Genomic DNA, 26,994 nt, shown 5'->3' with positions numbered 1-26,994 from the left:
GCAAACATAGGATCGTAGTCCCAGGTAATAACCATACCGCTTTATGTGCAGGTGATGGAAGCTCTGGTGGCTGGCCAGACTAATGAGTTTGCCGAACTAAAGCGGCAACTGGATGTGGCAAATGCCGACATCGAGCTTGTTAACAAGCGACTTGACGAGGCACAGGGTAAGTAATATTTTTCCGGTTAATGTCACATAGTAAGAGCAGCATGATGCCAGTATCTTTAATATGTTGTGACTGCAGATGGAGCTGTCGCCGTGGAGACCCTTCGGGCGGAACTTGCCCGAGCCAACGAACAAACAAGGATTAGTAATGCGGCCGCTTTAAAGGCGGCCGAAGAGTTAAGAGCCGAGAAGGCCGCGCATTGCGAGAGCAAAGAAAAGATGGCCAAGATGGCTGTAAAGTTAAAAGACACTGCCGACCGTTGCCGTTTCCTTGAAGAAGAAAACCGAGCGAAGGCGACGGACCTCGAAAAGGCCACGATGGCGGCCAAAGACACCCGCTCTGCCATGAGGGCAAAGAAGGAAGAGCTGCGTGAAGCTGGTGATATTGTGGCTGGGAAGCCCTTTTTGCTGCGGAGGAAGTTCGGAGATCCGCGGTATGCCCCTCTGGATCAGCTATGGAGTTCGGCAGACGCATATCTGGATTTGACGGCGAGTGCTGTCGATGCGGCCGAATACTTCCGAGATCAAACAGATCGTGAAGTGGACAAGCTATTCTGGTCACAGTTTAACATTCCAGAGCGTCCTCTTCCACTAACTGATCAACTTGCCGAATGGGCTGAACTCAATAGATTGTCCGGACTCGCCATGAGGTCCGTCGTAGATCATCTATGGCCAGAAAAGCCGAAGCCGAACAGCTATTTCAGCTTAGTGCAGCAGTTCCTTGGTGCGATGCCACGCATCAATGCGATGGAGAGGTCGGCATGCATAGAAGGCTCGCGGATGGCCCTTGCCCGTGTCAAAGCATACTGGGCGGAGATGGATGCTACCACTGTTGCGGCGCAGGGTTCGGCCATAGGCCGAGTGGCTGTCGAGCACTATTTTGAAGAAGTTCTTGAGGGTGCTCGTTTGGTAGAGGCCCAGTGCTCGAAGAATATTATGTTTGAGTGACATGTATTCCCATTGTAAAAACAATGTTTATCAAATTTATTAAGGCTGTATTTATACTTTTGCCTGAAAGTAATATGATGCCTCCTATGCGGCCGTTAATGTATATATGTATATAACCTGAAAGATTGGAGTCGTCGGCTTCAGCCCCCACGCATATAATGCAGGGGTGTTCGCAGAAGACACGTGTTCACACTTAATCCAACATCTTGGTCCTAATAAGGAGGTGATAGCGCATCGAACGAGGCAACCGGACTATAATGCTTTAACACTTTCACTTAGCCATAGGAGTTTGATGGTGGGGCTACTATATAGCCCCTGGTGGCTCCGCACTCTCCCGAATTCGGGGTGCATACATGCCTGGCCGAGAAACGGCCCTTCGTTAAGGCGGGGGAATTCTAACATTCCGATGGGTCATCTAGTGGTTGACCAGTCTCACGCTATATCATGACAGTCAGTTTTCGGCTCTCTCTACTGAGGTGCTCGTCCGGATGAACCGGGGCACAATCGCAGTAGTTCTCCTGGTGCCGCCTTAGCCGATAGAGCGGAACGTAAGGCAGCAAAACACAGGAGCCGGGCAAACCCAACATTTGACCAAAGACATGATTCGGAGCTGATGCATATAAGGCCAAACTCGCGACGCCGAACACTCCCTAAGGTATTCGGTCTTTTATGGTATAAACCGGGCCTAAACAGTGCCCTTTGTAAGAAGCCCCTGGTGTCTAGGTACGTGCATTATTCTGACGTGGCCACATGCCAAGACGTCAGCATCCTTCTCAATAGTACTGAGAATCCGAGGGATGTGTATCAACAAGAGACAGTAAGAAAGGTTTACGCAGGGTCTTAATCTAAAAAGAATCCTTGGAACGGGTCCCTGCTACACGTTTGCACCTGTGTCTCCGTTGTGTCGTATCCTGGACGGGTGTAGCACGATGGTCATCTGTAAAAGAGAGGAACTTAGGTGAAAAGTTGTCGTGCAAAAAGGTAGGTTATATTAAAGAAACCATGTACAATTCAAGATGAGTAAAAATTGCCACTTGTCTGCGCGCGTTGAGCCCCTTGTATTTGTAATAGGGGTGTGGCCATTAAACCTGTATGAATTACATATAGCTGCATTGGACTCGTCTAACCGTGTCCGTAGTCTTGACGACCTATCGAATGCTTTAGCTGGTGAGGCCGTTTTAGTGTGCGGCTGCCAAGGCAGCGGCACTCTCTTCGGCGCGCAGGGATCGCTCAATATTTCCATTTACTGTAATGATGCCACGTGGACCGGGCATCTTAAGCATGAGGGAAGCGTAATGCGATATTGCATTAAAGCGAGCGAAAGCTTCGCGTCCAAGTAGTGCTTGATAGCCACTTTGGAACGGAGCAATGTGGAAGGTTAAATTTTCGCTACGGAAGTTATCGGGGAAGCCGAATATAACCTCTAGTAGCAGGGAGCCCGTGCAATGAGCCCCTGGGCCGGGCGTTACTCCTTTAAAGGTAGTATTGTTGTGGCAAATTTTCGTTGGGTCTATCCCCATTTTGCGGATTGTATCCTGATATATCACGTTTAGACTGCTGCCACCGTCCATCAGGACTCGTGTGAAGTGGTATCCGTCAATTATTGGATTTAATACCAAGGCAACCCATCCTACATGCCGGATACTTGCTGAGTAATCCCGATGGTCGAAAGTGATCGGTTGGGATGGCCAGTGGCAGGACTCCGCGGTGACAGGCCCTTGGGCATATTTCTCTGGAAGTGCCGCTTTGTTTCTCCCCTTGATCACGTGTAACACGTGTACTATTTTGACTTCTGGTGGAAATTTCTTTTGTTCCCCAGTGTCTTGCTTGAGAGGCTCATCCTCGTCTTCGCTTGGTGTATCCTCCCCCTTGTGTGCGGCGTTGAACTTGCCGGACTGCTTGAAGACCCAACATTCTCTGTGGGTATGATTTGCAGGTTTATCGGGGGTGCTATGGATCTGACATATTTGGTCCAGAATTTTGTTTAGGCTGGACAGTTCATCTCTGGCGCCTTTAGAGGGCGGCTTTTGCTGACCTGGCCAAGAGCTTTTGAATCTGGTGTTTACCGCCGTGCTCTTCGGGCTGTCTTCTTTATTCCAGCGCTTATTATTTTTGCTGCATCGTGATTTCCCATTTCCATCTCTAACTTTGGATGCACTTGGGTCGTTGGTGCTGCATCGGGCTAGCTAGCTGTCCTCGCTCGCGCAAAAGCGGGTCATGAGGCTTGTTAATGCTGCCATTGTTCTCGGCTTTTCTTGGCCGAGGTGTCTGGCAAGCCATTCGTCTCGGACGATGTGTTTAAAAGCTGCCAAGGCTTCGGCGTCCGGAAAGTCGACTATTTGGTTCGTTTTAGTAAGAAACCTGTTCCAAAGCTCTCGGGCTGACTCTCCGGGCTGTTGAGTTATATGACTTAAATCGTTCGCATCCGGAGGTCGGACATAAGTTCCTTGAAAATTTGCTTGAAAAGCATCTTCGAGCTCTTCCCATCTTCCAATGGAGCTTTTGGGGAGGCTTTTGAGCCAGTGCCGAGCTAGCCTTTTGAGCTTGAGGGGTAAGTACTTGATGGCATGGAGATCATCTCCTCGAGCCATATGGATATGGAGGATATAGTCCTCAATCCAGACCCCGGGGTCTGTTGTTTCGTCGTATGCATCTATGTTTACGGGTTTGAATCCCTCTGGAAATTCATGGTCCAGCACCTCGTCGGTGAAACATAGGGGGTGTGCGGCACCCCTGTATCTGGGTGTACCGTGGTGTTCGGATGTTTGTTGTGTTGCATTGTATGCTGGAGTGCACTTGCGTGGTCCATAGATGGATCTGGTTGCGCCGTCCTTTTGATGCGAGCCCTCGCGTGGATCGCGTATTGGCTTATATGCGACGTTGTTTGCCGCTCTATGTTGGTCGTGAGGTCGTCTATCCGGCCAGATGGCCGTTTTAATTTTTGGTTGCGGGGGATCTAAGGCCTCCTCATCGAATTCAGGTAGCAACTTCCACTTCGGGTAGCTCTTGGTGGGGCGATTACCGCCGTACTTCGCTGCTGTGTTGAGTACTTTACTCCATCTGATTTTGAGTGTGTCTTCCGCAGCCTTGAGCCTTTGCTTCTGCTTTTTTAGACTCCTCGCGGTGGCAACAAGCCTTTGACGGGAATTCTGTTGCTCCGGGTGTCCGTCCGGTGTGATGTCGTCCGGACTATTATCTTTAACAGATTCGGGTTGTTCGGTTTGATTCTCCGTGTTGCCGTGGTTCGGCGATTGTTCACCCTGCTCTAAGGCTGGGTCTATATGATCTTTGTTTCTGCCGAGGCGGGATTTGGGGCGGCGCTTACGCCGCCGCTTTGACTGCTTCTCGAGGGGACAACCCTCTGTTGCGTCCTTCCGTTCCTCGTCGTCGTCTTCTTTTGGTGTGTCCACCATGTATACGTCATGTGATGAAGTAGGCGTCCAGTGCCCTGTGGGCAGTGGTTCCTGTTCGCCTCCTGCATCGTCGTCCATACCGTCGATGTCTTCGGAGTCGAAGTCAAGCATGTCAGTTAAGTCATCGACAGTGGCTACTAAGTGGGTGGTGGGTGGGCAGCAAATTTCTTCATCATCCGCATCCCAATCCTGCCGGACATAGTTCGGCCAGGACTCTCCTGACAAGGAGAGAGACTTTAATGAATTCAGTACGTCGCCGAAGGGCGAGTGCTAAAAGATATCCACGGAGGTGAACTCCATGATTGGCGCCCAGTCAGATTTGATAGGCACGGGCGCAGGCGGTTCGGAGTCCGTGGCCGGGGAAGGATCCGGCAGTTTGGCAACACGGCTCTCGTGAAGGGTAAGGTCGATATTCGGCTCGATCGCCGCTGAGGGTAAGGCCTTCGTGGCGGGGTCCATCCACCCGTCCATGGACGGCGCAACTGGCTCCGAATTGAGGGTTGGAGCGGCTGCCGGTGCGATCTTCTGAACACTGTCTGATGGTAGAGCTAAATCGTACTCATCGTGACCGCGCGACGAACAAGGCAGAGGCTCGAATCCGTCGAAGATCAAGTCTCCGCGGATATCGGCCATGTAGTTTAAGATTCCAAACCTGACCTGGTGGCCAGGGGCGTAACTTTCGATCTGCTCCAGATGGCCAAGCGAGTTGGCCCGCAGTGCGAAGCCGCCGAATACAAAAATTTGTCCGGGGAGAAAAGACTCACCCTGGGCTGCATCGCTATCGATGATCGTAGGAGCCATCAAGCCTAATGGCGACGACATAGAGGAACTCTCAATGAAAGCACCAATGTTGGTGTCAAAACCGGCGGATCTCGGGTAGCGGGTCCCGAACTGTGCGTCTAAGGCGGATGGTAACAAGAGGCAGGGGACACGATGTTTTACCCAGGTTCGGGCCCTCTTGATGGAGGTAAAACCCTACGTCCTGCTTGATTAATATTGATGATATGGGTAGTACAAGAGTAGATCTACCACGAGATCAAACAGGCTAAACCCTAGAAGCTAGCCTATGGTATGATTGTATGTTATTGTGTCCTACGGACTAAAACCCTCTGGTTTTTATAGACACCGGAGGGGGCTAGGGTTACACAAGGTCGGTTACAAAGGAGGAGATATCCATATCCGTACTGACTAGCTTGCCTTCCACGCCAAGTAGAGTCCCATTCGGACACGAGACGAAGTCTTAAATCTTGTATCTTCATAGTCCAACAGTCCGGCCAAAGGATATAATCCGACTGTCCGGAGACCCCTAATCCCAGACTCCCTCACTAACCATAGCATGAAACATATGGATCCAAATCAGCCCCTTACGAAGCAACGCATAAACTAGGGTTTAATCTTCTATCACTCTAGCAACCCATCATCTACTTATTACTTCCCAATGCCTTCCTCTAGGCCCAAATAATGGTGAAGTGTTATGTAGTCGACGTTCACATAACACCACTAGAGGCTAGACAACATACATCTCATCAAAATATCGAACAAATACCAAATTCACATGACTACTAATAGCAAGACTTCTCCCTTGTCCTCAGGAACAAACGTAACTACTCACAAAGCATATTCATGTTCATAATCAGAGGGGTAATAATATGCATAAAGGATCTGAACATATGATCTTCCACCAATTAAACCAACTAGCATCAACTACAAGGAGTAATTAACACTACTAGCAACCTACTAGCACCAATCCCGGACTTGGAGACAAGAATTGGATATAAGAGATGAACTAGGGTTTTGAGATGAGATGGTGCTGATGAAGATGTTGATGGAGATTACCCTCTCCCGATGAGAGGAGCGTTGGTGATGATGATGGCGATGATTTCCCCCTCCGGGAGGGAAGTTTCCCCGGTAGAACAGCTCTGCCGGAGCCCTAGATTGGTTCCTCCAAGGTTCCGCCTCGTGGCGGCGGAGTTTCGTCCCGAAAGGTTGCTTCTTGTTTTTTTCTCGATGAAAGACTTCATATAGCAGAAGATGGTCATCGGAGAGCCACCAGGGGGGCCACGAGGTAGGGGGCGCGCCCTAGGGGGGGTGCGCCCCCACCCTCGTGGAAAGGGTGTGGGCCCCCTAGTCTTCATCTTTGGCGAGGATTTTTCATTATTTATTATAAGGTATTCCGTGGAGTTTCAGGACTTTTGGAGTTGTGCAGAATAGGTCTCTAATATTTGCTCCTTTTCCAGCCCAGAATTCCAGCTGCCGGCATTCTCCCTCCTTATGTAAACCTTGTAAAATAAGAGAGAATAGTCATAAGTATTGTGACATAATGTGAAATAAGAGCCCATAATGCAATAAATATCGATATAAAAGCATGATGCAAAATGGATGTATCAACTCCCCCAAGCTTAGACCTCGCTTGTCCTCAGGCGAAAGCCGATAACAATAAATATGTCCCCATGTTTAGAGATAGAGGCGTCGATAAAAATAAAATACGGACATGAGGGCATCATGATTATTCTCATAACAGCAACATATATAGATATTGTCATATGATTACTTATGTTCAAGTGATGATCTATTCACAATGCAAAAGTATGAATCAGAAACCTTATTGAGAACCAACAAACTATAACCTCAGTCATTGAAGCAATTGCAATTTATCATAACATCAGAAAGAGTCTATGTCAGAGCTAAAAAGCAAGTCCACGTACTCAACTATCATCTAGTCCTTCATAGTTGCTAACACTCACGCCATACTTGTGGTTACGGAGTTTTAATCGGACACAGAGAAAGATAGGGGCTTATAGTTTCGCCCCACAACCTTTTACCTCGAGGGTAATGTCAACAATAATAACTCATGCCCCCTTACATCCAATTAGATATATATATATATATCAGGTTCTTTCCAACATGCTGGGCTTGCCGAAGGATAAAATGAAAAAGGGAGAGGTGAAGATCACCATGACACTTGCATAAGGTAGAAGATAATTATAAAAGATAGGCCCTTCGCAGAGGGAAGCAAAGGTTTCCATGCGCTTTTATGGTTGGATGCACAAAATCTTAATGCGAAAGATCGTCACTTTATATTGCCCCTTGTGATATGAACCTTTATTATGCAGTCCGTCGCTTTTATTACTTCCACATCACAAGATCGTATAAAGCTTATTTCTCCCACACTAATCATACATATTTAGAGCAATTATTATTGATTTGCACCGATGACAACTTACTTGAAGGATCTTACTCAATCCATAGGTAGATATGGTGGACTCTCATGGCAAAACTGGTTTAAGGGTATTCGGAAGCACAAGTAGTATCTCTACTTGGTGCTGAGAATTTGGCTAGCATGAGGGGGAAAGGCAAGCTCAACATGTTGGGTGATCCATGACAACATACTTTATCTCAGATATAAGAAAACATAACCCATTACATTGGCTTCCTTGTCCAACATCAACTCTTTAGCATGTCATATTTTGATGAGTGCTCCCAATCATAAAAGATGTCAATAATAGTATATTTATATGTGAAACCTCTCTTTCCTTATTACTTCCTATTAATTACAACAATGACCAAAGCTATGTCTGCCAACTCCCAACAACTTTTAATCATCACACTCTTTCTATGTGAAGTCATTACTATCAATAAGATCAATATGAACTTTTGTTTCTTCTTATTCTTTTCTCTTTTCTTTTATTCACCCAAGATCATAGCAAGAAAATCAAGCCCTTGACTCAACACTAATCTTTATTATATAGCTCACAGACTCGATTACATAGAGAGATCATAAGGCAAAACTCAAAACTAGTTCATGCCATAAACTTTATTCTACTAGATCAAAATACTACTAATAGGATCGAACTAAGTAAAACGGTAAAGATAGGAGTTGTGATTGTGATACGATACCAGGGCACCTCCCCCAAGCTTGGTTGTTGCCAAGGGGAGTGCCCATACCCATGTGATTATATCTCCTTGGTTGGTGAAGAAGGTGGAGGTGTTGTTGATGATGCGGGCTTGTCATCCATCTTCCAAGGCATAGGTTCACCATCATAGAAGGGTGATCGAGTCTTCGGAATCCTCGAATCTACAGCCAAACTCATTCTTTTGAATCTATATTCATACTCACAGTTTTAGTTTTGCAGGTCATAGATTTGGGCTTGGAGGTGCTCGATCTTCCAATGTAGCTTGAAGATGGCCTCCTCGGTGTTCTTGGCATCCGGCTTGTAGTTGTTAGTGAACTCCGCGAGCATTGTGTGGCTAGCGTTGATTCCACGCTCCACCATCCCCTGGCACTTGAAAACTTGTTGCTCCATTGCTTCGAGCCTAGTCTCCATGCTTCCGGTTCCCTTTGGTCCCTCAGCATCGCGGATGTGCAGCAACCCATCATGCATCTCAATGGTTTGAGGGTGTCGCAACACCTCTGTGAGGTAAGGGTTGATAACCTTCTCAAAGAACTTGTCCTTGGAAGCACTTGGGGACGTCATGATAATTTAGATCTGTCAGAAAAATAGCTCGAAACAAGAACAAAGAATATTTTCATGATACGGGAGTCAAAACCTTCGGGAGAATATATAGTGAATTTTTACCGACCAAAATACGTATCGTGCAAGAAAACAGAGTCCGGAAGGCACACGAGGTGCTCACGAGGTAGGGGGCGCGCCCTCCACCCTCGTGGGGCCCTCGTGTCCTTCCCGGACTGCTACTTAATTTTCTATTTTTCTAAATATTCCAAAACGGAGAAATATTGCCTTAATTGTTTTGGAGTCGGTTTACTTACCGTACCACATACCTATCCGTTTTCGGAGTCTAAAACGTTCTGGAAAGTGTCCCTTATGTATTCCTCCGGGGTTACGGTTTCAATAATATTGGTTTCAATATTTATGGGATTACCTAAGATATAATGTTTAATTCTCTGATCGTTTACCACCTTCGGATCTGTGCCTTCGAAGTTGTTGATTTTTATGGCACCGGAAGGATAGACCTCCTCGATAACATAGGGGCCTTCCCATTTAGAGAGAAATTTTCCTGCAAAAAATCTCAAACGAGAGTTGTATAGCAATACATAATCACCTACATTAAACTCACGCTTTTGTATCCTTTTGTCATGCCATCTTTTAACCTTTTCTTTAAACAACTTGGCATTTTCATAAGCTTGGGTTCTCCATTCATCAAGTGAGCTAATATCAAATAACCTCTTTTCACCGGCAAGTTTGAAATCATAGTTGAGCTCTTTAATAGCCCAATATGTCTTATGTTCTAGTTCGAGAGGTAAGTGACATGCTTTTCCATATACCATTTTATACGGAGACACACCCATAGGATTTTTATATGCAGTTCTATAGGCCCATAATGCATCATCAAGTTTCTTGGACCAATTCTTTCTAGACCTATTGACAGTCTTTTGCTAAATTAATTTGAGTTCTCTATTACTCAATTCTACTTGACCACTAGACTGTGGGTGATACGGAGATGCAATTCTATGATTGACGTCATATTTAGCAAGCATTTTACGGAAAGCACCATGAATAAAATGTGAACCACCATCAGTCATTAAATATCTAGGGACTCCAAACCTCGGAAAAATAACTTCTTTAAGCATCTTAATAGAAGTGTTATGATCAGCACTGCTAGTTGGAATAGCTTGTACCCACTTAGTAACGTAATCAACAGCAACTAAAATATGTGTATATCCATTAGAGGCAGGAAAAGGTCCCATATAATCAAAGCCCCAAACATCAAACGGTTCAATAACAAGTGAATAATTCATAGGCATTTCTTGACGTCTACTACTATTACCAATTCTTTGACATTCATCACAAGATAGGACAAACTTACGGGCATCCTTGAAGAGAGTAGGCCAATAAAAACCGGATTGCAATACCTTATGTGCAGTTCTATCTCCCGCATGGTGTCCTCCATAAGTTTCGGAGTGGCACTTGCGTAGGATATGTTCCTGTTCATGCTCAGGTACACAACATCTAATAACACCATCTACTCCTTTATAAAGATGTGGGTCATCCCAAAAGTAATGTCTCAAATCATAGAAGAACTTTTTCTTTTGTTGGTATGTGAAGCTAGGTGGTATGAATTTAGCAACAATGTAATTAGCATAATCAGCATACCATGGAGCAGTATGAGAAGCATTTATGACATTTAATTGCTCATCAGGAAAGCTATCATCAATAGGTAGTGGGTCATCAAGAAAATTCTCTAACCTAGATAAGTTGTCTGCAACGGGGTTCTCAGCTCCTCTTCTATCAACAATATGCAAATCAAATTCTTGTAGCAAGAGAACCCATCTAATAAGTCTAGGTTTATCATCTTTCTTCAAGATATTTAATAGCAGCATGATCAGTGTGGATAGTTACTTTAGAATCAATAATATAAGGTCTGAACTTATCACAAGCAAATACAACTGCTAAAAGTTCTTTTTCAGTAGTAGCATAATTTCTTTGAGCATTGTCTAGAGTCTTACTAGCATAATGGATAACATTTAATTTCTTATCAACTCTTTACCCTAGAACAGCACTTACAACATAATCGCTAGCATCACACATAATTTCAAAGGGTAAATTCCAATCAGGTGGCTGAACAATAGGTGCAGAGACTAATGCTTTCTTAAGTATTTCAAATGCTTCTACACAATCATCATCAAAGACAAATGGTATATCTTTCTGTAATAAATTAGTCAGAGGCCGAGAAATTTTTGAGAAGTCCTTAATGAACCTCCTATAAAATTCGGTGTGACCAAGGAAACTTCTTATACCTTTGATGTCCTTGGGACATGGCATATTTTCAATAGCATCAACCTTGGCTTTATCAACTTCAATACCTCTTTCAGAAACTTTATGCCCCAAGAAAATACCTTCATTAACCATAAAGTGGCACTTTTCCCAATTCAAGACAAGATTAGTTTCTTCACATCTCTGCAAAACTCGATCAAGATTGCTCAAGCAATCATCAAAAGAAGATCCATAGACGGAAAAGCCGTCCATGAAAACCTCACAAATATTTTCACAAAAGTCAGAGAATATAGCCATCATGCATCTTTGAAAGGTAGCAGGTGCATTACATAAACCAAAAGGCATATGTCTATAAGCAAAAGTACCAAATGGGCATGTAAAAGTAGTCTTTGATTGATCTTTAGCCGACACAGGTATTTGAGAGAAACCAGAATAACCACCTAGAAAGCAGTAGTGTGTATGTTTGCATAATCTTTCTAGCATTTGATCAATAAAAGGTAAGGGGTAATGATCTTTCTTAGTAGCCTTATTTAATTTGCGGAAATCAATTACCATCCTATAACCTGTAATAATTCTTTGTGGAATCAATTCATCTTTATCATTAGGAACAACAATAATACCTCCCTTCTTAGGGACACAATGAACAGGACTTACCCACTAACTATCAGCAACGGGATAAATTATACCTGCCTCCAGAAGCTTTAGTATCTCTTTTCTTACAACTTCTTTCATTTTAGGATTCAGACGTCGTTGAGGATCACGAACTGGTTTGGCATCTGCTTCCAAATTTATTTTATATTGACATAGAGTGGGACTAATGCCCTTAAGATCATCAAGAGTATATCCAATAGCAGCATGGTGCTTCTTCAGAGTTTTCAATAATCTTTCTTCTTCATGCTCTGAAAGGTTAGCACTAATAATAACAGGATATATCTTCTTTTCATCAAGATAAGCATATTTAAGATTATCAGGCAACGGTTTAAGCTCAAACACGGGATCACCCTTAGGTGAGGGGGATCCCCTAGGATTTCAACAGGCAAATTGTGTTTCAGAATAGGTTTCTGTTTAAAGAATACTTCATCTATTTCCCTTATTTCATTCATAAACATATCATTCTCATGGTCTAGCAAATATTGTTCTAAAGGATCGCTAGGAGCTACAGCAATAGAAGCAAGACCAATAATTTCATCCTTACTAGGCAATTCTTCTTCACGGTGTTGTTTACTAAATTTAGAGAAATTAAACTCATGAGTCATATCATCTAAGCCGACAGTAACAACATCCCTTGTGCAATCTATGGTAGCATTAACAGTATTTAAGAAGGATCTACCAAAAATAATGGGACAAAAGCTATCTTGTGGGGAACCAAGAACAAGAAAATCAGCGGGATATTTAGTTTTCCCACACAAGACTTCAACATCTCTAACAATTCCCATTGGTGAAATAGTATCTCTATTAGCAAGTTAAAAGTAACATCAATTTCTTCTAACTCAACAGGTGCAATGTCATGCATAATTTCTTTGTATAAGTCAATAGGTATTGTACTAGCACTAGCACCCATATCACATATGCCATGATAACAATGATCTCCTATTTTAACAAAAATAACAGGCATGCCTACCACAGGTCTATTTTTATCTTTAGCACAAGGTTTAGCAATTCTAGCAGTTTCACCACAGAACTGAATAACATGCCCATCAATATTATCAGACAAGAGATCTTTAACAATAGCAATATTAGGTTCTACTTTAACTTGCTCAGGAGGTGTATATGTTTTAATATTGCTTTTACGAACCACAGTTGAAGCTTTAGCATGATCCTTTATCCTAACAGGGAAAGGTGGTTTCTCAACATAACAAGTAGGAACAATAGGATCATTATAAGTGACAGTCTTTTCTTCAACTTTAATAGGTGCAACTACTTTTACTTCTATGGGAGGATGGTATTTAAACCACTTCTCCTTAGGGAGATCAACATAAGTAGCAAAAGATTCACAGAAAGAAGCTACTATCTCAGAATCAAGTCCATATTTAGTGCTAAACTTACGGAAAATATCGGTATCCATAAAAGATTTAACACAATCAAACTTAGGTGCCATACCTGACTCCTTACCATTATCGAGGTCCCAATCTTCAGAGTTGCGTTTAATTCTATCCAATAAATCCCATCTAAATCCAATAGTCTTCATCATAAAAGAGACAGCACAAGAAGTATCGAGCATGGTGCGATTATTTTCAGAAAGCCGAGCATAAATTTTTTGAAGAATTGTTTCTCTTGGGAGCTCATGATTGGGGCATGAATATAACATTGATTTAAGCCTCCCCCAAGCTTGAGCGATGCTTTCTCCTTCGCGAGGCCAAAAATTGTATATATAATTGCGGTCAAGATGAACAAGATGCATAGGATAATACTTTTGATGAAATTCCAATTTCAATCTTCTATAGTTCCATGATCTCGTATCATCACATAGCCTATACCATGTCAATGCGTCTCCCTTCAAAGATAAAGGGAAGACCTTCTTCTTAACAATATCATCAGGTATACCTGCAAGCTTAAATAATCCACAAACTTCATCCACATATATTAGGTGTTCATCAGGATGCTTTGTTCCATCTCCTGTAAAAGGATTAGCTAGCAGTTTTTCTATCATACCCGAAGGATACTCATAAGGAATTTCATTTTCAATAGGTTCAGTAGGTTGAGGAGCAACTCTTTGCTCTACTGGTCAGGGTGAAGATACCCCAAACAAGCCCCTCAGAGGATTACTTTCCATAGTAACAGGTGGCAGTAAATTTCAGCACACTATATAAATTTTTCCTTACCAAATTCCACCTACCAAATGCGCTTCACTCCCCGGCAACGGCGGCAGAAAAGAGCCTTGATGACCCACAAGTATAGGGGATCTATCTAGTCCTTTTGATAAGTAAGAGTGTCGAACCCAACGAGGAGCAGAAGGAAATGATAAGCGGTTTTCAGCAAGGTATTCTCTGCAAGCACTGAAATAAGTGGTAACAGATAGTTTTGTGATAAGATAATTTGTAACGAGCAACAAGTAACAAAAGTAAGTAAAGTGCAGCAAGGTGTCCCAATCCTTTTTGTAGCAAAGGACAAGCCTGGATAAACTCTTATATAAGGAAAAGCGCTCCCGAGGACACATGGGAATATCGTCAAGCTAGTTTTCATCATGTTCATATGATTCGCGTTCGGTACTTTGATAATTTGACATGTGGGTGGACCGGTGCTTGGGTGCTGTTCTTACTTGAACAAGCATCCCACTTATGATTAACCTCTATTGCAAGCATCCGCAACTACAACAAAAGTATTAAGGTAAACCTAACCATAGCATGAAACATATGGATCCAAATCAGCCCCTTACGAAGCAACGCATAAACTAGGGTTTAAACTTCTGTCACTCTAGCAACCCATCATCTACTTATTACTTCCTAATGCCTTCCCCTAGGCCCAAATAATGGTGAAGTGTTATGTAGTCGACGTTCACATAACACCATTAGAGGCTAGACAACATACATCTCATCAAAATATCGAACGAATACCAAATTCACATGACTACTAATAGCAAGACTTCTCCCTTGTCCTCGAGAACAAACGTAACTACTCAGAAAGCATATTCATGTTCATAATCAGAGGGGTAATAATATGCATAAATGATCTGAACATATGATCTTTTCCACCAATTAAACCAACTAGCATCAACTACAAGGAGTAATTAACACTACTAGCAACCTACTAGCACCAATCCCGGACTTGGAGACAAGAATTGGATACAAGAGATGAACTAGGGTTTTGAGATGAGATGGTGCTGATGAAGATGTTGATGGAGATTGCCCTCTCCCGATGAGAGGAGCGTTGGTGATGACGATGGCGATGATTTCCCCCTCCGAGAGGGAAGTTTCCCCGGCAGAACAGCTCTGCCGGAGCCCTAGATTGGTTCCGCCAAGGTTCCGCCTCGTGGCGGCGGAGTTTCGTCCCGAAAGGTTGCTTCTCGTTTTTCTTCTCGACGAAAGACTTCATATAGCAGAAGATGGTCATCGGAGAGCCACCAGGGGGCCCACGAGGTAGGGGCGCACCCTAGGGGGGCGTGCCCCCCACCCTCGTGGAAAGGGTGTGGGCCCCCTGGTCTTTATCTTTGGCGAGGATTTTTCATTATTTATTATAAGGTATTCCGTGGAGTTTCAGGACTTTTGGAGTTGTGCAGAATAGGTCTCTAATATCTGCTCCTTTTCCAACCCAGAATTCCAGCTGCCGGCATTCTCCCTCCTTATGTAAACCTTGTAAAATAAGAGAGAATAGCCATAAGTATTGTGACATAATGTGAAATAACATCCCATAATGCAATAAATATCGATATAAAAGCATGATGCAAAATGGACGTATCAGGTTACATTCTACTATACGGTCCTGCTTCGACATTTCCACAACGTGGTCGTCTTCATAATTAAGTTTTTTAAACCGAAACCATGCATTAAGTTCAGTGGTTCACTGTTATCTCATATTGTCTTCGATCCTCATAGATATCTCCACCTGTCACCTGGAGGTCATGAATTCACTAAACAATATGTGTTACATGTGTAGGTCTTTCGATCATGTTGCATATGCCCTTAAATTGGGCAACATGCATTACGTTGACAACAGATAAACAACTTACCAAACAATTATAAAACTATAAACATGAATGACGACATATAGAATAGGCACATATGAATCTTACTAATCACCTACATCTCCCACACCTAGGGGGAATTACTCACACATCGGGGAAGAATTACCAAATATCTCAGAGAATAATCCAATGGAAACCATATCGATAATACCGTGAAGATCCATAATAAGATGAATGATTAAACAAGTCTCAATCTCTAGATGAGTACATATAGAGTTATGAACTCTAGTCTTAAAACATTGAATTCCTCTCGCTATGGTGATGATGTGATTAATGGAAATCGGAAAAAGAGAAGAACAAGATCTTCGGTGGTTCTTCTCCGGATCTCTTGTCGCTCTCTTTTGGATGGTGTGGTGGTGGCTAGGTCTCACAAATGTTGTGCACCCCTTTACAAAAAAATTGTGGTAGATGAGGGGATGCCATTAATGCGGCTTGAAACTGCGTTGGTATTTCCCTCAGTTGTGAAACCAAGCTTATCAATCTAGTAGGAGAACCAAGCAACACTATGTAAATGGTACCTTCACACAAAGAACAAATACTTGCACCCCGACGTGTAAGAGGGGTCGTTAATCCCACCATGGTAAAAGATAAATTGTTTTGTATGAGATTGGATAAATAGATCTTGATAAAACGTGAAATAAAATAAGTAAATAAAAAGTGCAGCAAGGTATTTTTGGGTTTTTGGAAATATAGATCTGAAAAATATGCCAAAAGATAGATCGGAAAGCAAATATGATAAAAGATAGACCCGGGGGCCGTAGATTTCACTAGTGGCTTCTCTCGAGAAAATAGCACACGGTGGGTAAAAAAATTACTATTGGGCAATTGACAGAAGATCAAATAATTATGACGATATCCAAGGAAATGATCATGAATATAGGCACCACATCCAAGATTAGTAGACCAAAACAATTCTACATCTACTACTATTACTCCACACATCGACCGCTATCCAGCATGCATCTAGTGTATTAAGTTCATGGAAAAATGGAGTAATGCAATAAGAACAATGAAATGATGTAGACAAGATCTATTCATGTAGGAATAGACCCCATATTTTATCCTTAATAGCAACGATACATGCGTGCCTCGCTACCCCTTCTGTCACTGGGTGAGGACACTGAAAGATCGAACCCATCACAAAGCACCTCTTCCCATTTGCAAGAAAAATCAATCTAGTTGGCCTAACTAAACCAAAGATTCGGAGAAGAAATACGAGGCTATAAATAATCATGCATATAAGAGATCCAAGAAGACTCAAATAATATTCATGGATTAGATCTGATCATAAACTCGAACTTCATCGGATCCCAACAAACACACTGCAAAAAGTCATTACATCAAATATATCTCCAAGAGACTATTGTATTGAGAATCAAAAAGAGAGAAGAAGCCATCTAGATACTGCCTATGGACCCATAGGTCTATGGTGAACTACTCATGCATCATCGGAGAGGCACCAATGAGGATGATGAACCCCTCTGTGATTGTGTTCCCCTCCAACAGAGTGCCGGAATAGGGCTCTAGATTGGATCTCATGGTTCTGGAACTTGCGGCGGCTGGAATTGTGTTTCGTTGACTCCCCTAGGGTTTCTGGAATATTTGGGTAATTATAGAGCTGAGAGGCGGTGGAGGAGACCCCTGTGGGCCCCACAACCCATCAGGGTGCGCCAGGGGCCTTTGGCACGCCCTGGTGTCTTGTGGGCCCCACGGGCCTCCCTTGAGGTGCTTCCTTGGCTCCCAGGTTGTCTTCTGGTCCATAAAAATCTCCAAAAGCTGTGTTTGGACTCCGTTTGATAGGGATATTCTGCGAAGTAAAAAAACAAGCAAAAAACAGCAACTGACATTGGGCACTATGTCAACAGATTAGTCCCAAAAATGATATAAAGTTGCTAGAATGATTGTAAAATATCCAAGATTGATAATATAACAGCAAGTAACAATCAAAAATTATAGATACATTGGAGACGTATCAGTCATCGACGCTTGGTACGGTCGCTGGTATGAGCGTGTGCGCTCATAGCATAGGTCGTCTTGTGCTTTGGATGCCCAGGTGAAAATTTCACCAACGTGGAAGTTTATCCTTTTGGCTTGATTAGATGTATCTTGATTGGTTCCCTTCCAAAAATATATTTTCCTGCCAAACAAAGGGGAAGTTTTCTTCTCTTTCGAAGGATTAGTGTTAGAAATAATTGAGAAATAATGAAAATTTGATGAAAACCAAGTCAAACCCCTCTACAAAACCGGTAAAAAATAGAGCTATCAGACATGTAGAGACTCACTAGGGACACGGTGTTTGTTTATGTATTCACACATGTATTTAAGTTTCCGATCAATACAATTCTAGCATGAATAATAAACCTTTATCATGAATAAGGAAATATAAAATAACAACTTTATTATTGCCTCTAGGGCATATTTCCTTCATAAGGTGTTCTAGGTACCATTACATAAGCTTATAAAAATAGTCAACAACTAAATTTGGATAGACATCTAGGTTATGGCAGAATGATAGTTTCTTACTCTATTCAATCGCCCCCTAGACAGCAAGCCACCCCTTTTAGTTAATGAGGTTCACGAACATCGCTATATCCTATGGCAATGACCACATGCGCTCCTTACCATGATACCGCTACAGTACTTTATACAAACACCCAGACACTAGCACAAAACCGCCAACTCCCCCTATGTGCCCATGCTACTACATTGGCCTAGGTTATGTTGTGTGTCTACCACCACATTATATAGTACGCCTAGGATACAAGTGTTCAACTTGAACACAACTGCATACCCTATCCACATGTGGTACAATTCAAAGTCCAGGCGTAACCTTACTTGTAAAAAATATTTGATGCATATTCAACACGAACAACAATAATCTTGGGTCCTACTTAAATCATCGCAAATTCCCCTATTTTTTGTGGGAGAAAATCATCACAAATTCCTCTAGTACATGATATTTATTTTCCACCATCTTGAATTGGGAATACATTGTACTATGTAACGGTCTTCTAGTAAATGAACTAGTTTCAAATGTTAGATTTGAAACAGACAACTAATTCTAAATTTGAACAGTCAAATCAAGGAGATACCATCAATCTATAAATACACTATGCTCACTAATTTTGAAGGCGTCACAATCAATTGAGGTCTCCAATTTGGAATTGGGTCATCCAACTTTGACTTGGTCAACAATTTCACAAGGATATCTCTCATTTAATTCTTTTGATTCATTATATACTCCTTAATACTATGCTCCCTGATTTTTAAGGCCTCATAATCAATTAAGGTCTCCAATTTGGAACTGGGTCATGTGGTTTTGACCGGCTCATCAATTTCTTAAGGAGCTCTCTCATTCAATTGTCTTAATTCACTAAGCTCCTTAATTTTGGAGCTTTTACATTCGATTGAGGTATTCAATTTTGGATTCGGTTCATGATTTTGATAGGGTGAACGATTTTTCAAATCAATCAGCCAAAGCCAACCTATAGAAACATATTTTGGGAGCTTTACATTTGATTGAGGTACTCAATTTAAGTTATGTTCATGATTTTGACTGGTTCAATTATTTTTCAAATGAATCGATAAAACCGGCCTATGGAAACATGTCAACCCCGTGCACCCTCTCTCCACCTAGAAAAAAGAAGCATCAACATGTGATAATGTAGCACAAATAGAGTTACATGCAGACACCAACGCATAAAATTTCCCCACATAAGTACGGGTTGATTAGCAGACACTACACCACAACACTTGATTGGGGGAAATTAACTGCCGGGAGAAATGGTAGAATAAGGGCAAATCATCTGCCAGGAATCACTGTATTGTCGGTAGAAATACTTAAAGGCAGAAGAACTGCCGGGAGAAGTTGAGCAACGAGGGTATATCAACTTCTAGTGATTGCACACACTTCTTAGGTTACCCTATCTTCCGGGATAAGTAACCCACGACCCATTATCTGCCGGGACTACTGTTTGGCGGGAGACATTGGGCCTAAACGTGCGCTAGGGCGGGAGACGCACAAAAATTTTGCACCCAAAAGAAATATAGGCGCCGAGCCCAACTAGTTTTCCCCCAAATCCCTTCTCCAGATCGAGACTAGCCTCCACCCATACCTCCCCCCCCTCTCGCTCTCACCCCAACCACCCCACTGTCGTCCCTCCTAAACCCTAATCCTTGCCGGCCCATCCCCTCCCTCCCTGTGTGCCGCCGCCCCTACCTCTCTTCCTCCACTCACCTACCATTTGATGGAATCTGTTCGACCTAGTCATTCCTGGATCTGGTGGCACACACATTGGTGCTGCCGGATCTGACTGCTCCGGGCCTCATCAACGCCGCCCCGGGTCTACAAGCTTATATATTGTAGTGTCGTATGTATAATGTTGCAGGTTTCTTAAAGATACACAAGTTGATAGAGGTTTGGAAAATCTACAGGTTGTTGGAGATTTGGAAGATCTAACAAGTTGGTGGACTTACAATATATACTCCCTCGGGCCCACAATATAAGATTGTTTGCAAACTGTTTTAGCTTGCCAAATGATGTTATATTATGGGATAGAAGGCGTATGTAATATGTCTTGTTTATTGAGCCTGGGGACGTTGGCAAGTTTACTTCGCTCATTTTGGTGGTTTGTTTTGACACATAAGCCAATGTATGCTCATTTTGGTTGTTTGGCACAGTATCTTTTCTAAACATGTGTACTTTGCCTTGTGGCACAACATCCTTATATATGGTCTTTTCATGCATATATATGTATTTGATCGTTTAATGTTATATAATGAGGCCTTGCATGTACTAACATTGATTGAAATGTATGTATAAGCTGTTTGATCTATCCTGATTGGCTCAACATAGTGATTGAATATTAAACTAGGGATATAATGCACTCCTTGTGGAACAACATGTGCTGGCATATTACGTGCTGGGTAAATGTCTTTGTACGAGCAGCCAAACTACCGGTAGATGTAGTTCCTACTCCACGACTAATCTGCCGGTAGAAAATAAAGTGCCGGCAAATACATTCATCAGGTTCCCGCAAAAAAAAAACATTCATCAGGGCAAAGAAACTACCTGGAGAACTAATCCCGGCAGTCGTTCTTGTGGCAGTTCTATCTGCGGGGAAAAACTCTCACCCGTACTCCATTCCCCCCCCCCCCCCCCCCCCCCCGCCAAATAAAATACTCCTGCAGTTCCAAAATACAAGGTGCATTTATTTTTTGAGAAGTCTAATTTCTTTAACTTTGACCAAGTAGAGAGCCAAAAATATCGACATCCACAATACTAAATAAATAAAATATGAAAACTCATTTCATGCCAAATCTAATGATACCAATTTGATATTATGGATATTGATATATTTCTCTACAAATATGGTCAAACTTAAAAGACTTTAACTATTCAAAAAATTAATACACCTTATATTTTGAAATGGAATGAGTAAAAAAATTATAAGAACTCAACAACACCAATGGCGCAGCAAAACGCGCCCAACCATTCTAGTGAGGAAGATTCGCAATGGGATGAAAGACAGAACAATCAATCGTGGGATATCTGAGTGGAGGGAGGTGGCCATTATTTTGCATGTGTTGAGGTGGCCATTTGTACATAATCGTTCGTATGAAATTTCAGATTCTTCTTCTTTTAGGGAGCTTCCAAGATTATTCAGAAATGCTCGTATAAATACGTTTCTCATCTTTTGTTGTTTGGATGTGGGCCCCATTTGTATGTTGGCAGAGTAGTATATATGATTTGCCAAGATAGCACCTGGGGCTTAGCTTACTAGGACAGCAAGGTTCCTTAAATTGTGGACGCCGCTCACAGCACAAGGCATGGATATTGTATTCAACAGGACAATCTTGGTAATCATCTTTTTCTTTCTCGTCTTCAATCGCAAAAGCAACGGTAAAATCAGGAACGCAGTCCGATTGCCATGATTGCCTGAAATGGCCCGCCACCATGCCACTAGGCCCGTAAATTTTATTTTATTTATTACCGATGAGAGTGGGCCGTCCGTGGCAAAGAATATGTGTTTCCCGCTGCAAACTCCAAAGTCGAAATGGCAACGCTTGTTGCCTCCGGATTCCAGGCAATCTTGTTGGGAGATCGTCATAGCAGGCAATGATTCTTCTCTTTGATGTGATGTAATGCCATCCACATGTGCGCTAGTATCTCCATCCATGTGTGGCTGCGTTTTCTCCGGGTTCAATTAATGTTTATGCTCCCAGCTCCATGCGATCATGGCCAGCGTTAGCTCAGTCTTCTGCATTTACAAGCAAATAATAGTGCAAATTTGAGTCAAACCAACTCTGGGAATGCTCGAGGAAAAAAGAGCCAAGCATACAAAACAATCTCACTATTGAAAATTCTCCTTTGAAGCGTACATCCAACAAACAATTTGCGGATCCAACATCAAGAAGAACGAGTAAACAACCAAGAGGCGGCTCTTGGTCAGGTGGGGAGAATCCAGCGAGACCTCGAGTGGAACTGCTAAGCAAACGTTCACCACAAAAAACAAGCAATTTTGGCGCTAATCGCCGTCCGTAAACTAATAGCAAAACTATTACACATTCTTGACCAGGCAGATACATTGATCCAGAAACATACAAGCACAGCGATGCTCACTAGAACAGCAAAACATCCACGTCCGCAACTTGGAAGTGGTCAAGTGGCGCCACTCGCAAAAATGAAAGAAACTGCGTCTTGACCAGGAAAGCTACAGCCATAGGCCATAGCCATGCATCTTCAAGAAGGCTTGCCTGTTGAACCGGCAAGGATTCGGCGTCTGCTACTCCGCTGGTCAGGTCCAAAGTCAACTGCCGGCGTGTGGCCTGGGAAATGGCCAAACATTTTTAGAAAACTGACCAGTCGCTCCATTTTTCATCCCCCGTTCAACTTTTCTATGTGCGCCATCGAGAATATTCCGCCTTCCAGACACCGTGTCTGAGGCGTCGTGACAAAACGGGAGGCGGGAGAAACTTCTGAAACCATTCAGGTCCATGTCAAGGAATCAGTGGAGAGGAGGAATGCTTCTCCATAGAAAGTTAGAAACACAAATGATGCCAATTGAGATGTAGCATGCCATGGTTCCAGTAACTCTGGTCCAACGCGGTATCAGGAAACACAAAGGACTAGCAAACGATGCAGAAAGGGGAGAAATTCCAGGTTGACCACAATCTATCAATTTCATTAACTACATATATAGTTCCACAAAGTGGCTCTGATGCAGCTTGATTCTTTCCAGTTTCCAACCGCACACTGCAAAGGATCGATGATCAGAGAGTGGACAGAACAGATATATATATTTGCACCACATAAAAGATAACCCACTTACCGTAAATGCTTCTCACTACAAAAAGTAGCACCCAACAAAACAGAATGTACAATCAAGCCCATCAATTGGATCCAATAGCATAAAATTTGCACCACTAGTGAAGCACAAGTTACTCACTGAACCATTATAATTTGTTCCACAAACAACACTTTTCATTGTACTCCATTTATGTACTAGAAAGAATCTCCAGGGGAGCCAACACTACCAAAATCTATTGGTCTACATGAACATAAGGGCACCCCAATAGAGCTGTCGGCACCACAGGCCTTCAAAACTCGTGTATAGACTATAAAGAGAGGATTTCATCTAAGCACAGTTTTTTTATGCTGAACGAGTAACTAAATAGAAAAGAAAAGCGATATACAAAGTACTTGACTATCCAAACATTGATAGACCCAAAAGGCACCTCTCTTCAAAATCATATGTATATATTGTTGATTTCTGATCATTATTATTTCTAGGTCCTTAATAGTAATAAAGAAATTGCATTTGAAGACTAGAGAAACCAGCACGCAAAACCATGATAGAAAGTTGACAGTATTGCTGCTTCACATCATTATTTTTCAATTCAAGGCCAACTCTCTTGTAAATCTTAGTATCAGCTGATGTACTATGCACGTATTGTTGACTTCTGATCATCAGTATCTCTAGTCTTCATAGCTCAAATTAATAAGCACTTGCATCTGAAGACCATAGATACCAGCATGCAGAAACAATGACAGAAAGTTGACAATAGTGCTGGCTTCCCATATCATATTTTCCAATCCAAAAAATACCTTATACAAGATTACATTGTGCCATAACAAGGATCTCTGCTACTACAAAGAGCAAGATCAAATAATTATTACCCTCTAAACAATCTAGATGGTCCAGGAAGAACTTCATGGTACAATTAAGGAAGACAAGAACATCAATCACAAAGAACAACAACAGCATCAATCAATGTAACAAACATAAAAGAATCAAAGGACAGGAGTAACCATGGCACAAAATTCTTGCGACTCATGAGTTATGGGAGCTCCCACGTGGACGTCTCCGAAACATGGAAACCGACAAGCTCCTTGATATCAAAGCAACAATCCGGGCTTTCCACCCTGATGGTCTGCCACTGGTGCCACACAGAAGGTCAGGAACCCCTATCTGATCATCAAAATCATCTTGTACCACATCACTCCCTGCATTCTCCAGTACACCACTCTCATCCACACTAGCATCTTGCAATTCGCCTGCACCACCTGGCGTGTCAAAATTCACAGCAAGAGCACCATGCCGACTAGCACGAAGCCGCTCAGCACACTCAAACGTCACCCTACGGCACTTCTTCACCTTCACCTTGACAAGGCGTGGGCAGCCTGCTGCAAGCTTGTCCATTCCGGCATCAGACACAGGGCATGCCTTGATGCACAGCTTCCTCAGAGAAGCACACTTAGTCGCCACGCAAGAGATCTCTGCATCCCCAAATGTGTCAGACCCGCAAAGCGCAAGCCGCTCAAGAGTGGGGCAGTTGGCAGCAATCAACTCAAGACTCGCCGATGTCAAATTCACACCAATGAGGACCAATTCCTGCAAAGCAGCACATTTCTGCGCCACGGTTGCAAGCCCACGGTCGCCAATCCTATTCGCCTTCCATCCATCAACATGCAGCTTGCGTAGACGTGGCGACTTGGTGGCAAGTGCTGCCAGACCAACATCTGTGACCTCCGGCGCCTTGGCAAGGTACAGGACCTCTAGCCCACATAGCGCCGCCACACCAAGGTCACTGACCTGCAGTTTTTCGAGATGAAGCTCGGCTAGCAAGGAACCCTGTGGGATCGCCTGGAGGACCGGGTCCCAATCACCGGAGCAGCGGATGATCTTGAGGGTTTTGAGGTTGGGGGAGCACGTGATTAAACAGGAGAAGCACTGCCCGTTATAGAGCTCTTTGAGGGCCAGAGACTGGAGACGAGGGCTGGAGACGGTGATGGGCTCTGAGTCGGCTAGGCCACGCAGCCGCTTGACAGAGAGCTCCTCGAGTTGGGGGCAGGACCGGAGAACTGCCTCGATCCCCTTGGCGCCGAAGGTACATGACCCAACTGAGAGCTTGCGGAGGTTTATAGCCGCGGCGGCGAGGGCGGCGACGCCGTGGTCGGTGACAGCACGGACGGAGCGGAGCTTGAGGCGGCGAAGGCCGGGGCCGAGGCGATGCGCGACGAGCGCGAGCGCGGGATCGCCGACGCTCTCCGCGCGGCGGTCGCACTTGAGCGCGAGCTTGGATACGGAGGAGAAGCGCGCGAGGATGGCCGGGGCCGCGGCGAGGAGCGGCGCCCGCGCGTCGAGGGCGAGGCGCAGGCGCGAGGAGGCCTCGGTGGCGAGCCAGCGGCGGCACACCAGGGAGCAGCGCTTGCGGTCGCCCGAGCCGAGGAGCCCGAAGACGACGGCGAGTAGCTCCTCGGGGAGGTCAGAAGTGTAGTCATCCTCCGCGGCCGCGTCCTCGGCGGCTGCGGCGCTGCAGAAACGAGGCGACGCTGCCTGCGCGGTGGGGGACGGCGGCGTAGGAGGGGGCTTGCGGTGGTGGTGGTAGCGGGGAGCGGAGGGGCACTGGCCCATGGGGGAGGGGGAAGGGGGCGGTGGTGGCGGATCTGCGGGCGAGGCGGAGGAACGGAGGAGTTGGGGTCGGGTGGGGGATTGGGGAAAGGGAGGAAGAGATGGAGGAAGAGATGCTACGGACGCGAGGGTTATTAAATCCGGTTAAGTGCTCCGTCCGGGGTACACGGTTTTTTTCTCTAGAATACCCATAAGCATGCGACTTTTTGTCCCAAAAACCCCATGCCAAATGCTATTGCCAAAAAGGACTACTTATGGATAAAATTGTCAAAAAGGACCCCCTCAACCGTGGCGGCACGCGCGGCAGGCGACACGTGGCACCTGCCGCTACGCCTGGAGGCGGTGGGCCATGCCGCCACGCCTAAAGGCGGCCGCCCGGGTAAAACGGGTTTTTGGACCGGCTCGAGCCGGGACGAAACGGGCCAGGGCAGGTGGGCCCGCCGCCACCATACAAGGCGGCCATCGTTGCTCCCGCCGCTCCTAGGCCAACAGGTCCTGCTGCACGCGCGATGAGGCGTGGGCCACATCGCCACTACATGAGGCGGCAGCACTGTAGCTGTTGCATGCGCTCTGACAGCATCGCCTGTTGCAGACAGCGCTGATTGCTGCGACCGACGAGACAGATTCTCACGTGCGGGAATCCGATGCTGTTGCTGCGGGTGAATTTTTGACGCCTTGTGCCGACACTCAGTGGTGCTCCTCTGCACTGGTTGCACTGTTTGGGATTACGCATATTTCCGACCTAAAATTTCGTCTGTTTGTGCCTATTTTCTCGCCATCATTTGTCGTTTGAGCCTATAAAACGAGGCACCGAGGCTCTCTCTTCATCTGTCGTCCAAGCACCCTCGAAATCACCACCGCGCAAAGTGTGTCACACTTTTTTCAATCGTATGAGTTTGCTTAGCTCAGATCAAAGCATTAGGCCGAGGAAAGTGAAGAATGCAAGTTTGCCTCCGGGGGTTGCAGTCGTGCAGTGTTGGTGTGGCGATCTTTGCAAGGTGAAAAAGGTGACGGATTTTTCAGATTGGTTGGGCATGAAGCTTTTCATGTGCGCCAATTATGAGGAATATCCACCCGTAGCTAGTTCAAAGTACGACAAGCCTCCGGTATGCTTTAACCATCACGAATAGATATATTGT

The 26,994-nt window shown here is 44.2% G+C and overlaps 1 protein-coding gene across 1 annotated transcript; it reads right to left on the bottom strand.

The window, feature by feature from the left end:
* Nucleotides 1–23,998: 23,998 nt before the first annotated feature.
* On the bottom strand, nucleotides 23,999–25,957 carry LOC125507014 (F-box protein At1g47056). Its single transcript, XM_048671715.2, has one exon. It carries the CDS (start codon nucleotides 25,856–25,858, stop codon nucleotides 24,275–24,277), a length of 1,584 nt encoding a protein of 527 aa, XP_048527672.2. The 5' UTR covers nucleotides 25,859–25,957; the 3' UTR covers nucleotides 23,999–24,274.
* Nucleotides 25,958–26,994: the final 1,037 nt, after the last annotated feature.

Source organism: Triticum urartu, chromosome 5A (genome assembly GCF_056163025.1).
Source record: "Triticum urartu cultivar PI428250 chromosome 5A, HENAU_Tu73, whole genome shotgun sequence".
In the NCBI taxonomy this organism is placed as follows: Eukaryota; Viridiplantae; Streptophyta; class Magnoliopsida; order Poales; family Poaceae; genus Triticum; species Triticum urartu.
The sequence above is the reverse complement of the archived record's forward strand: the minus strand, read 5'-3'. Positions and strand labels throughout refer to the sequence as shown.

Coding starts and splice junctions, on each gene's coding strand:
- LOC125507014 (XM_048671715.2), bottom strand. CDS start 25,858: ATGGGCCAGTGCCCCTCCGCTCCCCGCTACCACCACCACCGCAAGCCC.